Raw genomic sequence first — 14,183 nt, 5'->3', positions numbered from 1 at the left:
CAGCGTCTTCGCCCCGTCCGGGCATCGAAGCAGAAATTCTCGCCAAGGTATGGCTACTTTACCCGCTGCAATTGGTTTCTGATTTTTATCGTTCTTCTCCGCCCAGTCTATGGGATATTTCATTGACTAGAGATCGTCCAAGGCTACCGGAAGAGAGTGTCTTTCGATTAGAGCGAGCGACATCAAATACAGAGAGGTATGATATGTCGCGCCTTGCCAGAATACTAACAATTCTGTGACTAACCTGTTCTAGCCAAAGCCCTATATTGGCTAGCGCTCCTGAACAGGAAGAAAACGCAGCAGCAAAGCGAAGAAAGCTGGACAGTCATGCCAACGCAGAAACTCGTACGGAGTGCAACCCAGCTGCTACTCCTGACAATTCAACCCATCATGCACAGCAGGCCAAGCTCGTAATACAGATTGAGGTTGACGGTAGGCAATTGGGTAGAAGGCATCTGAGCAACGAGCGGCGAAAAACTTTTGAGTCGGCTGTGAAGTTAGTTGACAGAATGTCGAGGGGAGAGCACTTGGATTTGCACGAAACCATTGCCCCAGGTGAATCTGCCCGCGAACTGCTCGACATTGAGATTCCTCAGACTCCTCCAGCTGAGCTGCTCTATATGCTTCTTCCAGGTAGGCATACACGGTCTTACCGTCTTTGGTGGTACTAATAGCATCTAGAGCCAACTATGGGCGATGGGCTTCATCATATCAGATGGCCGGATCATATATCCGACAAGGCTTTTGAAAGAATGATGACTAGTCTTCTAGATGGGACCTGCACGGGGCAGCTTTTTTATCAATATACTATCTGTGTCTATGTGAAAGCGATGTTTCATCTATATCAACTGGCGCGGCGATCAATAAATCCCGCGGTAAAGAAGCAGCTTCAGAAGTCGAAACGAACATACGAGGCTGCTGCACTCCAAGCACTCAAGCACATTCATCTCATGTCAGCGCCGAGCCTGTCACTTATCCAGGCTCTCATATCAGCTGTAAGTGATGTTGCTGACCGAAATAACCTACCTTACTAACCAAAGTTCCAGGCATTACTGATGCAACACACCACCAATATTAGCCAATGTTGGCTACTGAACTCGTATGCTGCTCGCCAGATTGTTTCTCTAAATTATCATAAGCCTTGTTCTCCGCCTTCTCAATCGGGCTGTAACGATGAGATTCAAAGTGCCGTCTACTGGTGCTTCTATCTCGATCGAACTACGAGTGCTCTTCTAATACGACATCCCTCACTACCAGAATTGAGTGCGCCTCCTACAGACTTTATTACCACTAATATATCATCACCCTATAACAAGTTATTATTCGTGCTTCTAGATCTGGCAAAAGTTCAAGGAACGTTGTTGGATATAACACTGAACGACAGCGACAAATCCAGGTCTCGGATCTTCGAGATCTTTCAAGGCGTTCAGGAGCGGATGGATAGAGTTTATTCAAGTTTACAAGAAGTAAGCTTTGCATTCCGGTGGCGTCTAACAGCTAGCTGATATTACTTAGACTCGAAGTGACATCTCTGGTCCAGCATTATATGACTGGGTAGCGGCGGACTTTAGCTATTATGCAATTTATGTCGATATGCTTCGAACACGGCTAGGCTACGATGGCAGTCCAGCAACTCACTCCGACTGCTTAGTGTACTCAAGACGAGCGCTCAGAGCATTTCATTACCTCCAAGAACATATCGATCATATGCCAGGCTTCAACGACCCAGAGCCGTCGTTTCTAACATGGTTTGCAGCCTTCCCTCTGTTTTTATCTATGTAGCAGAAGCTAACACCGGTATTCCAGGACCATTGCTTTATACCCAGCAGCCCCCTTTTTCGTTGTCTTTTGTAATATTATCGCCACTTCGGATGAGACCGACTATCGCTTGGTGCAACAGATAATAAAAGGGCTATCACAATTCAAAGCTACGCCGTACCTAGCGCGCCTGCTAAGTCTATTGACGTCTCTGCTACGGCTTTGTGATCCCTTATTTCATAACATGGATTACCAAAACCAACAAGTGCATATCACGGGAGAAGGCCCTTCATCGACACAAGCACCGCACAGCCAGGTGCCGAACAACACAACAAGTGTCCCCGCCTTTGAAACTGAGCTCACGCAAGGTTTGGGTCCCCAGCTATCCTCAACTGCCTACACTACGTATATGAGTGCAGATATCTCGGAGCAAGGAGTGGGGGACGTATGCTACCCAATGGCAGACGACCTTATGTGGCAGCTAGTCAATAGCCAATTTCCTTACAGCTGGCTTGGGGCGGATGCTATTCTTGATATCTTTTGATAGGGTGTTGTGGCTCCCGTTCGCTTCCACAGGTGTACCGTTAGGGTATGGTGTGTAAACAGTCATGGTTTTGTCTACCAGCGATAGTATTAAGGAACAAAAAGCATGATCAACATTGTGTATTCCTGATTTAACTCTAGCGGTGAACACCAAGAATTATCATCGATTGGCTAGAATGTCAAGCCAATTCCTTCCAGATACTCTGTATGTCAAACCCTATCTGTCATCACGAGAATAACAACCCTAAATCCCTCAACGAGCACCGCTTCTCTCAAATCACCCCAATAGAAGACATCCCAGCTCCACACCCATCTAAGTCACCAACTTCCAAGGACAAGCATCTTCCCATGACCCAAGAAACACTCGTGACGCCTATCGCCAATAAACCCCCCCAAACCCTAGCTCGATAGATCTATACGGCGATGTAACTTGGAACGCTGATCAAAGCTTCCCAAAGAACCCAATCTCTACGGTGAGACCCAATCTACGACAACTGCTCGTATATATCCAAGAAACCCAGGGTCCAGGACGTTCCAGAAAATCACCATGAAAGCAAACTCTGCATATCACAACCGCATCCAGCCTAACCTCATCTATCCACTCTAGGCACCCGTATTTCAGCAAAGCTTATCGATGGGCACGGACGGGCGGTGTCACCCGATTTAGTAGAGCTGGAATATGGTTCTGCCATACCAGACTTTGGGCTTTGTTACGGCTGGCTTTTTCCGCGGTGGACGGATGGGTCAGAGTCAGATTTTTCGTCGGGCTTGTCGCGGGCTGGGGGATACTGTGTGCTCTGGATTGGTTTCTATATGTAGAATCAGTAGTACTAAACTTGATGTAAGACAGTAGACAGGCTTATGATCACTGTTCAGCTATCCAAAGGAAATGCAGATAGGAACAAAGACCGCTTTCAGTAACACCATGCAGCCATACAAAGCCAGGACCGGAAAATATCACAAAATCAAATCAAGTTAATTTTATCCCAGACAAGCTTTCTAGTTAACCTTAATTAGAAATTTTAAATCGCGCATGTCAGCCACGTGTGGCTCTTGACTGGGCAGCACGTCTCTATATGTGCCGCTGGAGTAACATAAAACCATCGAATGCCCTCCTTTGCTTACCTGCTCTATATTAAACCTGAGCAACGCATCCTCCTGTTCTGGTACTGATCTCTGTCATACAGTATCCACGCTACATCGATGAATAACCTCGTCGCAATCCTATGTCCGATTCTCCCTGCGCTGGTATGCCGTAACCGCAGACTCACTGGTTGCTTGCTGGCACGTTTGGAAGAGCCTCGCCCTCCATAAGACTGGCTATGCGCTATACATGCCTTGAGAAGACTCTGTGATGGGGTAATGGAATATATTGTTTGTTGTACGTTGATGGAGTGCTTGGGATACCTACCAGTGCTAATCTTGTTTAGTTTGATAGATTGTTCACCGGTTGCTTCGTTCGTCGTTTTGTCGGTGCTCGCCCTGTTGCCAAAATCAAAAAGAAAGAAAAGGAACAAAAAAAAGGAGAATAAAAGAAGACCCAGAGATCCACAACAGTCCAAATGGATCGCTTCATGGACATCCTGCGCAAACCAGGCGCCAAGCCTGAGATCCAGGGCGTCGCCCCGACGCAACACGTGGATGGTGATGAGCTCCCTGGTCACTCAGATGTCAAAGGCTATATACCCAAAAGCAAGCCCAAAATGCTCGATCGCTGGCTGGACGTCGTCGTCAGAGTATCTGGCTCCGAGCCTGTCTTCTTCCTGATCCTCGCAGGCCTCCTCACCTGGGCTCTACTCGGGGTCAAGTACGGATCGACCGAGAGCTGGCAGGTCCTGATCTCCGACGTCCAGGCCATAGTCAGCTACATATTCGACTCCTTCCTTATGAGACAGCAACTGAACGCATACGAAGAGGAGATGGTCGTAGCCGCGGAGCTGGAGTCCCGGATCCTCAGCCACAAACGGATGCTCGCGAAGCTCTGTCAAAAGCTCGAGGCACAAGACCAGGAGAAAACCACCCACCTCGTCAAGGAGCACCAAAACAACAGCCTCGAGTTCGGCGCAGAGCTCCCCACCGAAACCCGGTTCGGACGGACCGTCACCTGGGTCTCGCATGTAATCGGCCACCTGGGCACCATCGCCGTCTTCTGGGCGGGCGTCTTCACCTGGATCGCCCTCGGCCATCGCTCCCACTACAGCGACAAATGGCAACTCTACATGAACTCCGCGTCGTCCGCGCTCATGGTCTTCATCTTCGCCTTCCTGGCCAACATCCGCGAGCGTCACGCAGCCTACACCCGCAGCTGCCTGGACGCCATCTTCCACGTCGACTCGTGCCTCGAAGCCAAGCTCCGCCAGCTCACCCACGACGCCCTGCCCAATGACCCCGTCATCATCCCCGCCCCGCGCGTCAGCAAGGTCCACGCGCGATCTTCTACTACGCTGACTTCGTCGGCACCCTCGTCGGCATCGCATCCTGGTCGCAGTGCTCATCATCTGGCTCGCCATCGGCCCGCTCCTCCACTTTGACTCCACTGGTGGCTCCTCATCGGCACCTACGCCGGCCTCGTCGGGATGAACGACGGCTTCGTGCTGCGCAACATGCAGGCCCGTCTGCGCTGCTACGTGGACGCCGAATACGCCGCCATCACCGCCCACGACGCGAGCCTCTTCGCGACCGCCCGCATGCCGGCTCCCAGTGACGAGGTCATCGGCGGCGGCGGCGGTGCCTCGCTGACGCAGCGCGTGTCGGAGACGATGGGGCGTGTGTGCGCGCACGAAATCACGGTCGTGTTAGGGGTACTGACGATCGTGGGCTTGCTTGCGGGCGCTAGCGCCATGCGATGGACGCTGACGGGCCAGTTGCTGTGTAACGTGCCGCCCAGCTTGATCGAGTCGTTTTTCATGATTGTGTTGGTGACGGGGCACAATTCGGCCGACGATCGGAAACGGGTGGATCTGAGAAATACGTATACGAGGCGGATGCAGTTGCTAGGGTTGGTGAATGCTGTCCAGTCGGTTTGGTGAGTTTTCTGGAGAGGGGGGGGGGGGGGGGGGGCGCCTCGGCTGTAGAGGTTAGTTAGGGTTAGGGATAGGGGAGGAGGGATACGATAAGGGGTGTCGGACGAGTTCGGTGCGAGTAGTAGGTAGTAGTAGGCAGTGCAGTATATGTTCATTAAGGGGATAGTGTTGAGAATGAATGGTTTTTTTTTCTCTTATTATTAATATTATTTTTCTCATTTTTCCTTTTTCATTCAGCCGTTTCCCTCAACTCTTAATTACTATTCCTTACCAGAATAGTAATCCACCCGCCGATCCCTTCGGTCCCTGACAATAAAAAAGAATAAAAAAGACTCCACCGTTCAGCGGTAGTGCGCGTCAAAAGTCCTCAATAACTCAGCATTCCGCGACGTCATAGAAAGTCCCCACTCGACGTTCCCATCCACATTTGCCGAGACTCTCTGACACTCGGCCGGAGCACACGTCGTTCCAGACTTTGGGCATTTTGATATCGGCTACTCCGTGGATGTTAGTATCGTGGGCGGGGGAGCAGACTGCCTATTGCTACTGGTATTGTTTTGTTGAATTAGGGCTTCGAGGACAGATATGGAGCTGTTCATAGCTCGGGTGGTTTATAAGGGGTTATGCAGAGGTACTGTACGTATGTACATTTTGTATAGGAAGTTGTGTTTCTGTAGTTATTCGAATGATATCGTGTATTATTGCTGCAGTCAATGGCAAGAATACTTAGTGAAGACCGGATTTATTATGTGCATGTTGTGATCCTCGAGCGAACTGTGTGCTGCAGCTGCCGGTGTATACCATGCTGCAAAATATATATCCGCCGGATGGTCTCCATGGGACATAGGAGAACTTGACGCAATCACTTAGACTCGTGTCCTCACAGCTAATTATACCGTCTGACTATGTGCTCCCTACATCAAGTGTTGATTCTCCAAAGAAAGTAAATACTAGTCAACCCTTCATTGTGCCCGTGGCAGTGATTGTTTCCCCCATTCAACCGAGAGTTGAACCGTTGAACCCCCACCGTCGCAACCAACACAGCCGTAGAAAGTCCTAGCAACCGCGACAACTATGCCATCTTACTCTGTCTATTAGGTAGAATAACCTCGAATCACTCCGAAGCGCCAAAGCTTAGAGAATACGACGTCGTTTATAATCAAACGGACATAACGTAACCGGTAAGCGACCCGCACCTGTAAGCGACCCGCACCTCACACGCGTTTTCAACGCGCCTCAATTTCTTAGGCAATTTAAACATCAACCATTCTACCAAAAATGCCGAAATCATCAAAATCACGTGTTGAGCAGGAAGGCAGGATCCTACTGGCTATATCGGCCATAAAAAATAATGAAATCAGTGGTGTATACAAGGCAGCTAAGACTTTTAATATATCTCTTACTACCCTACGGGATCGCCTAAAAGGAGTTGCTTTTAAAGACGATAGACGGGCCAATAGTTATAAATTGAGCTCTAGTTAAGAAGAATCGCTTATACAGTGGATTATATTACTAGATAAGTGTGGAGTGCCTCCTCGGCCGGTATACGTACGAGAAATGGCCAATATCCTGCTTTCAAAACAAGATACTACCTCCCCCCCTACTACAGTAGGAGAGAAATGGGTATATAACTTTACCAAGTGTACACCTGAGCTTAAAGCCTGCTTTGCACGTCGCTATAACTATCAACGTGCCAAAACAGAAGATCCGAAGATCTTAAGTGCCTGGTTTCAGCAGGTATATGAGGCTATTCAGAAGTACGGTATAGCTTCATCCGATATCTATAATTTCGATGAAACTGGATTTGCAATGGGCTTAATAGCTTCTGCCAAAGTGATTACTAGATCTAGTACACCAGACAAGCTATTTCTATTGCAGCCAGGTAACCGGGAATGGGTCACTTCTATAGAATGTATTAGTTCTAATGGATGGGCTCTACCTCCCTGTATTATATTCAAAGGTAAGGTATATATGGAGGCCTGGTACGAGGATCAAAAGATCCTATCTGATTGGAGGATTGAGGTCAGTCCTAATGGCTGGATTAGTAATGAGATCGGCCTACGCTGGCTACAGAGTTATTTTATACCTGCTACTACAGGCCGATCTATTGGATGATATCGATTACTTATTTTAGACGGCCACGATAGTTATCTGACACCTCAGTTTGATCAGATATGCTCAGAAAACGATATTATACCGATCTGTATACCTCCTCACGCTTCTCACAGGCTTCAGCCGCTTGATATTGCTGTTTTCTCGCCTTTAAAACGCGCGTACGGTGGCCTTGTTGAATCTAAAATACGCTGCGGGCTTTATTATATTGATAAACTTGACTTTTTGGACGCCTACTCTGAAGCTTGTATACAGGCGTTTACAAGAAGCAATATTTATAGTGCTTTTAGAGCTACCGGCCTAGTTTCTCTGAATCCTGAATATGTTCTATCTCAGCTAGCAGTCCAGCTCAATACCCCTACACCTCCGGGTAGTAGACCAAGCAGCCGAGGCAGTTCAGCGCCTAAAACGCCTCATACAGTCAAGCAGTTGAAAAAGTCAGAATCTACGCTTAAAAAGCTGCTTAAAAATCGGTCTCGCAGTCCCGATTCGCCTACTAAAGCCTGTATAAATCAAATGATTAAAGGCGCTGAGCAAGCTATAAATAATGTGACGATATTTAAGCATCAGCTTGAGCAGTATGACGCTATATATGAAAGCCAGCTTAAAAAGCGAAAGCGCTCTACTAAGCAGGTTGCTTTTGAAGAGGGTATGTCAGTATTAGACGCCCGAATCTATATAGAGCGCAGAACTCAGGCAGATGAAGCTATTCAGGCAGAGGGAACTTGGCCTGCTGAATCGGGATCTAGACGCGCCCCCCCTAGGTGTTCTGGCTGTAATGTACAGGGCCATAAAATTACGAACTGCCCGAATCGATAGAACTACTCATTTTTATATAGAAGTCTGAATTCATGGTGTTTTGACTATTTTAATTTTTTATATGGGGGTAGGGGTGCGGGTCGCTTACAGGTGCGGGTCGCTTACCGGTTACGTTAACTCGCGGACATAACCTCATTTGTAAGCACGACTCGATCGCCAAGACCAAATGCGCCAGTCATGCTGGCATCAACCGTGATATTTATCTCTTGGGTAGTATGGAAGGAAGAAGAGAATCCGATAGTAGAGGGGCCAATTCACATTGAAGTATCTTGATTTGCGGGATTGTCGTACGGCAGTAAAGACCACAGAACAAATCGAGGGCGAAAGAACAGAACGCGACCGAGCAACATGACCAAGGTCGGCGTCTTCCCCGCGGCAGGCGGCTTGGGCACCAGCATCGTCAACCACCTCGTCAAACTCGTCCCCGCCGACCAACTCATCCTCATCGCCCGCAAACCCGATTCCCTGGCTGAAGTGAGTCGTCTCGGGGCGACCGTGCGACGCGCAGACTATGAAGATCCCTCGTCGCTGGAACGCGTGTTTGACGGGGTGGACGTGTTGATGCTGATTTCGTATGCGTCGTTTGAGATCCAGTATCGCGTGGAGGTGATTCCTCTCCCGCTGTCTACTTTCGCGTAATAACTACCAAGGCCATGGCTGACTACCGCATAGGCCCATCGCCATGCCATCGACTGCGCGCGCCGCAGCGGTGTCCAGCATATCTTCTACTCGTCGCTCGCGTTTGCGGGTGATCTCGCCGACTCCAGCGTGGCGCACGTGATGGGCGCCCATCTACGAACCGAGCAATACCTGGCCGATCTCCAAGCGCAGAGCGACATCACCTACACGGCGATCCGCGAAGGGCTTTACTCGGAGTCGTTCCCGATCTACACGGCCTGGTTTGATCTGGCGCATCCCGTGGAGGAGGTTACGATCCCGCACGCTGGTACCCCGCCGGGGGTCACGTGGGTCAAACGCGACGAACTCGGCGAGGCCACCGCCAACTTAATCGCCTCGTACCGGCAGGACCCGCGGTCCTTCCCGTATGTGAATCGGCTGGTGTTGCTCGCGGGACCGCGCGAATATTCGCTGCAGGAGACCGTCGCGATCCTCGGTCGAGCCGTCGGGCGGACGGTCCGCATTCGCGAGATCTCGCCGGATGAGTATGCGGCGTTGTCGACGCACGGCACGAAGCACACCTACCATGGGATTAACCTGGCGAGGGAGTGGGCGACGGCGTGGGATGCGATCCGACGGGGGGAGACGGCGGTGGTGACCCCGCTGTTGAGGGAGATCTTGGGGCGCGAGCCGGAGGACTACGAGACCACGATTCGGGCATTGGCCCGGGAGGTGAGGACGCAGGAAGCAAGTTCACTAGGGCTGATTTGAGGGAGCCTCCGGGTGTTTACTGACTAAGGAAGGGGAGGGTTGAGTGCGAGCGGGTTATGTATCATAGCGGGTCATGTGACTTCATCGCGGGGTTGCCCTCACCTGGAACCTCCCCATCAATGCTACGGATCGCCATGAGCGCAAACACCACCACCACGCATCGGATTCACCAAATAAAGATCGTCGGCCATGGAGGACCCTCGTCACATCGTCCGTAGCGGTTTTTCTGGCGATGTTCGAGCGGTGTTGGTCGCGTTGTAGATACACCGCTGGTTGGCCGGCCCAGATCTCACCCGACCGCCAGGGACTGCCGCATCTGAACCACGGCATCTAGCAGTAGCGCACCCGAGCTAGCCTAGCCAACGGCTGACCTCAACTTTGGATCCGGGGCAAGGTGCAGTTCCCCCCCGCTGGTGGTCAGAGCTTCTGGAACTCAATCTGAGTTCGCCAAAAATGCCCCTCTCGTCCCTGGATCTCGTAGCACCTGCATCCGGACCGTCATCACCAGTCGGCCGTCGTACGGACCGTGCTGAACGTCGTCCTGGCCGCCGTTTCTCAGATCTCGCGGGGGTTTGCGTGTTCTTCAGCCTCTGCGTCCGGGATTGGGATCGGGGACAGGAGGGTGAAGATTACCCCGCGGCTCGTAGGATTAGGGCTGCAGATTGGCCAGAGATCCACTCGGCTCTCCCCGGCGTTTTGGGTCACCACACCATAATCAATCAATGCATGTCATGATCCAGCGCAGGTTCAGAGCATCACGGTGGCATGGCGGATAAGGTCTGTAACCCATCACGGCAGATAGGCTTCTTCCGCCATGACATGCTCATTGCAGCCAAGCCCTAATTCCCAAGTCAGCGCTGCCGCACCAAAATAAAAAAAAAATCACCAAATTAAAATACTAATAAAAATAATTAAAAAAAAGAGGGGTAACAGAAATGGATATGGCTGAGCCCCTCTATCAGCAAAGATACTGTACCTCAGAAACCAACAGGTTGACTCGGACCCCTCCATTCCGCCTCACCACCTCCTGAGACAGAACTCGTCCGAATGGAAAAATTTTCACAGGCAGGTGACAACCTGTCTTCATTCTCACCCGAATCAATGCATCTTCTCGGGCGATATCATCGGGAGTTTTCGAGACATGATCGCAATGACCAGTATCAAAATGGTCGGTGGTTGCAAAGGTGACGAATGACGCAACTTGGCGGGAGTTTCGCACTGAGATGCCGGATCACACCACTGGGGTTAACAGGGAGAAGGAAGAGGGACACAGAGAAAAAATAAAAATAAAACTAAAAATCAAAAACAAGAAAAGAGGACCCTCTCAGTCCGGCTTCCGAACGGGCAGCCGAGGCGTCCTTAGGAGACTTCTACCAGCTGCGGGTTAACTTTACTACGGAAGGTTAATTATTAGCATTTGTTATGATCCACCCTGTCATCGTTTGCCTGAATTGGGTTAGTGTGGAGGACCCAATGGATGGATTTTGAGGTATGAGAGGAGCCGTTTGTCGTCTGTACTCGGGGTATTTTTTTTTTTTGAGTTGTCGTCTGGTGGACTGTGTGTGAGGGTGAGGAACGAGAGGTCCTATGCCCTGGTGGATAGGTGCTATTCTTAGAGAGAACCCTGCACAGCATCACCGGGGGGGGACTATTGGGAGAGCCTTGCCGAGAGCAGAAAAGACTGCGAAACACACGGAGAAACCGTCGACGTCGCAAGAGAACCTAATTTTCCGTCGTGACCTTCGATCCATCGCACACGAGGGGTATACTTCCTCTTGTGGAAGGGCGATGCGGACAGTGGACGAGCAACACGTGTGCCGACTGTGGACGGTACCTCTACGATCCGAAGTCATCAGTTGGGTCACGAGTCCTGGTGGCAGCGTGGAGGAGAAAAATTCTCCGACAACAGATGCAAGTGTCAAAAGAGAGAGAGAAAAAAAATGAGAGAAGTTGGACACGTTCCTCGGATGAGTGAAAGCGAGGCGGTGATTGGTCGGGGAGACCGTCCCATCCCTCCTGAAGGTCTCCACAGCGGATGCCCGATCCCATCCCCTGGAACTGGACAGGCCTGGTCCGTGTGTCAATAGTCAGTATTCGAAGTCTCATACAGGACACTACAGACAGAGGGGCAGGTAGATAGCCGGTCGCTGGGGGGGAGAGAATTACACCAGTGCCTGCCTCTCCAGATAGGGGGATTGCTAATAAGAGGGTTCTGATTGGAGAATCGGTCACATCGCAGGGCAGCTGAAGGCGTGATGAAGCCCCTCTCATTGGACCAGGACGCTGCACAGGACGTTACATCACTCGCCTGAAGATGATCGGTCATCATCTTACATACCGTACGGAGATGACTGGTTGATATACCAGTCGTCTGGTATCAGGATGATGCCAGTCAACGGTCGTAGTAGTCGAACCAGGAAGGATCCCACTCGGATGAAGGGAACATTATTTTTTTTTTACCAGTGAGCATAATTGATCTAGTACCCTAAGAAAAAAAGGAGATAAAAAAAAGAAAAGAAATAACATAAGAACAGATAGACCAAAAGCTAAAGTAAAAGTAAAAGAATAATCGAAAAAGGCAATAGGTGACGGACCTGGACGAGTACAGCGTCATCTCCAAAGTGTAAATAATTAAGGAGAGAATTAATCTGGAGGTACCCCGAGTTGCTCAAAGAGGCAAGAATCTCGCCTCAGGCTATCTTTCCCACGGACGGGCAAAGTCGGGATAAAATCAATTCCGCCGTGGTTTCACTACACAAGGTCGCCAGAAGGGAAGTGGGAGTTCCGCATTTTTTTGGTGCCTCCGCCAAAATGTCCGATGCAAAGCCATGACACGGCCGGGTGATCGGCCCCGAGACTCGGCCGGGCCCCTCTTGGCAGTTGAGCCTTCCGTTTCTTCCCTTCAACGGTCGTGCATCGATCCCAATGTCTCCACCCGCCTGGTCCCTTTCCTGTCTTTGACGCTTTTGGACTCCTGACTGGACAGGGCAATGACGACTGTCATCGGAGCCGACCGAGTCTGGATGCTGAGGATCCGGCTGGGGTGATCTCGGTTGTCCTTCACCGGGCAAATCACTTGTGCTGCATACTAACAATCGTTTGGGTCGAAATTAAGTGCCTTTTTTCTTTACGATACCAGCCCTTAATTACATCACCGTCTGAAAAAATAAAATAAAAATAAAAAATAAAAAACCTTCGCTTCCTTTATAAAGAAGCTTCACACTCGCTGCCGTTATTCTATTTTCTCTACCAGATCCACGGTTCCAAGATTAACAGCTTTTCTGTGATATTTATTTATATCCCTTCCCCTCCCACCAACCCCCCCCCCCTGGCGATATCAGATTCCAATCTATATCTCTATCTACCATAACAACCACTTGATCTTGTCGACCTTCGACTATCATTACCACTACCACCAACCATTACCATTACTCATCAATGGCATACACGAGAACTGATCCTTCGTTCACCTTGAGTGACGACGAACGCATGTACATGAGCCACCACAGCCCCATGCATCGCCCCTACGATACCTTCCCCGCCCCCAAGGTCCCGATCCCTTGTCGGCCAACTGGAACTACGACAGTGCCATCGACCTCTTCTCGATGAACACTATGATGCCCGAGAACTTCGCGCTCGATGTGCCCAATGAACCTATGGGGGTGGATCCAAAGGATTTCCCCGCGGATTTCTTCGCTCCCCCTCCTGACATCAGTGGATTCACGATCTCCAACCACTCGGGCGAAGATGCCGGTTCGATCACTTCGGTATGGTACTCCTCATCTGATATCCTCTGGGAACCACCACTAACAGCCTGATAGGATCTTGAAAGTGACGATCAGTCTTGGTCTCCCACCTATGCTGCTCCCGCCGACATGCTTCCGGCCCCGGGGAGACAATCCACCCGCCGCAAGACCACCCCAGTTGTGAAACGCGAGACGACCTGGTCGTCCAGTCCTGAACTCGCACCCCAAGAATACTCCACCCACACGGCCGCTCAGACGACTCCCACGTCGCCCCCCGTCAACCGCAAGATGACCCGCACCACCTCGGTGGACTCCAATGCCAGCACGGGCCCGACCACAACGGCCACCACGACCAGTGGGCGCAACGCTGCGAAGCGTGCCGCACACAACATCATTGAGAAGCGGTATCGCACCAACATGAACGCCAAGTTCGTGGCCCTGGAGAAGGCCATGTGTGGCGGAGTCCAGAAGTCGAGCAAGAGCGGATCGGCGTCGCTCAAGAAGTCGGAGATCCTGACCAATGCGATTGCCTACATGCAGGAGCTGCAGGAAGAGAACAAGGCCCTCCAGAAGGAGCTGGCCATGTTCAAGCAGAACATGGTGCCGAGTGCGATGTGGCGACACACCAAGGGGGCTGAGAGCTTTCGCGCTTAATTTGTGATCCTCTCGCCCTGGTTATGACCGTCATGTTCTTGTACAATACACTACTTTAATGAGTCGAGTACTCTCCATTCGTTGATTGATCGGGTTGGTTGGCGAAAAGGTGTCTGGTCGTGATATACCCAAAAGTTGC

The 14,183-nt window shown here is 50.7% G+C and overlaps 4 protein-coding genes across 4 annotated transcripts; all 4 read left to right on the top strand.

The window, feature by feature from the left end:
- Positions 1–509: 509 nt before the first annotated feature.
- On the top strand, positions 510–2,302 carry ABOM_007351 (fungal specific transcription factor domain-containing protein; the record flags this gene model as incomplete). Its single annotated transcript, XM_022534480.1, has 5 exons — positions 510–633; positions 682–995; positions 1,047–1,466; positions 1,516–1,748; positions 1,807–2,302. 5 exons carry the CDS (start codon positions 510–512, stop codon positions 2,300–2,302), a joined length of 1,587 nt encoding a protein of 528 aa, XP_022388428.1.
- Positions 2,303–3,863: 1,561 nt separating this feature from the next.
- ABOM_007350 (low affinity iron transporter) lies at positions 3,864–4,832 on the top strand (the record flags this gene model as incomplete). The annotated part of the gene is made up of 1 exon (XM_022534479.1): positions 3,864–4,832. The coding sequence occupies one exon, from the start codon at positions 3,864–3,866 to the stop codon at positions 4,830–4,832; it is 969 nt and encodes a 322-aa protein (XP_022388427.1).
- A 45-nt stretch (positions 4,833–4,877) lies between these two features.
- Positions 4,878–5,330, top strand: ABOM_007349 (low affinity iron transporter; the record flags this gene model as incomplete). Its single annotated transcript, XM_022534478.1, has 1 exon — positions 4,878–5,330. The coding sequence occupies one exon, from the start codon at positions 4,878–4,880 to the stop codon at positions 5,328–5,330; it is 453 nt and encodes a 150-aa protein (XP_022388471.1).
- A 3,273-nt stretch (positions 5,331–8,603) lies between these two features.
- ABOM_007348 (NmrA-like family protein) lies at positions 8,604–14,044 on the top strand (the record flags this gene model as incomplete). The annotated part of the gene is made up of 4 exons (XM_022534477.1): positions 8,604–8,861; positions 8,928–9,605; positions 13,154–13,411; positions 13,466–14,044. The coding sequence occupies 4 exons, from the start codon at positions 8,604–8,606 to the stop codon at positions 14,042–14,044; spliced, it is 1,773 nt and encodes a 590-aa protein (XP_022388439.1).
- Between the last annotated feature and the right edge of the window lie 139 nt (positions 14,045–14,183).

Source organism: Aspergillus bombycis (genome assembly GCF_001792695.1).
Source record: "Aspergillus bombycis strain NRRL26010 chromosome Unknown contig00051, whole genome shotgun sequence".
In the NCBI taxonomy this organism is placed as follows: Eukaryota; Fungi; Ascomycota; class Eurotiomycetes; order Eurotiales; family Aspergillaceae; genus Aspergillus; species Aspergillus bombycis.
Note: the sequence above shows the minus strand (reverse complement) of the source record. Positions and strands in the feature narration are given on the sequence as shown.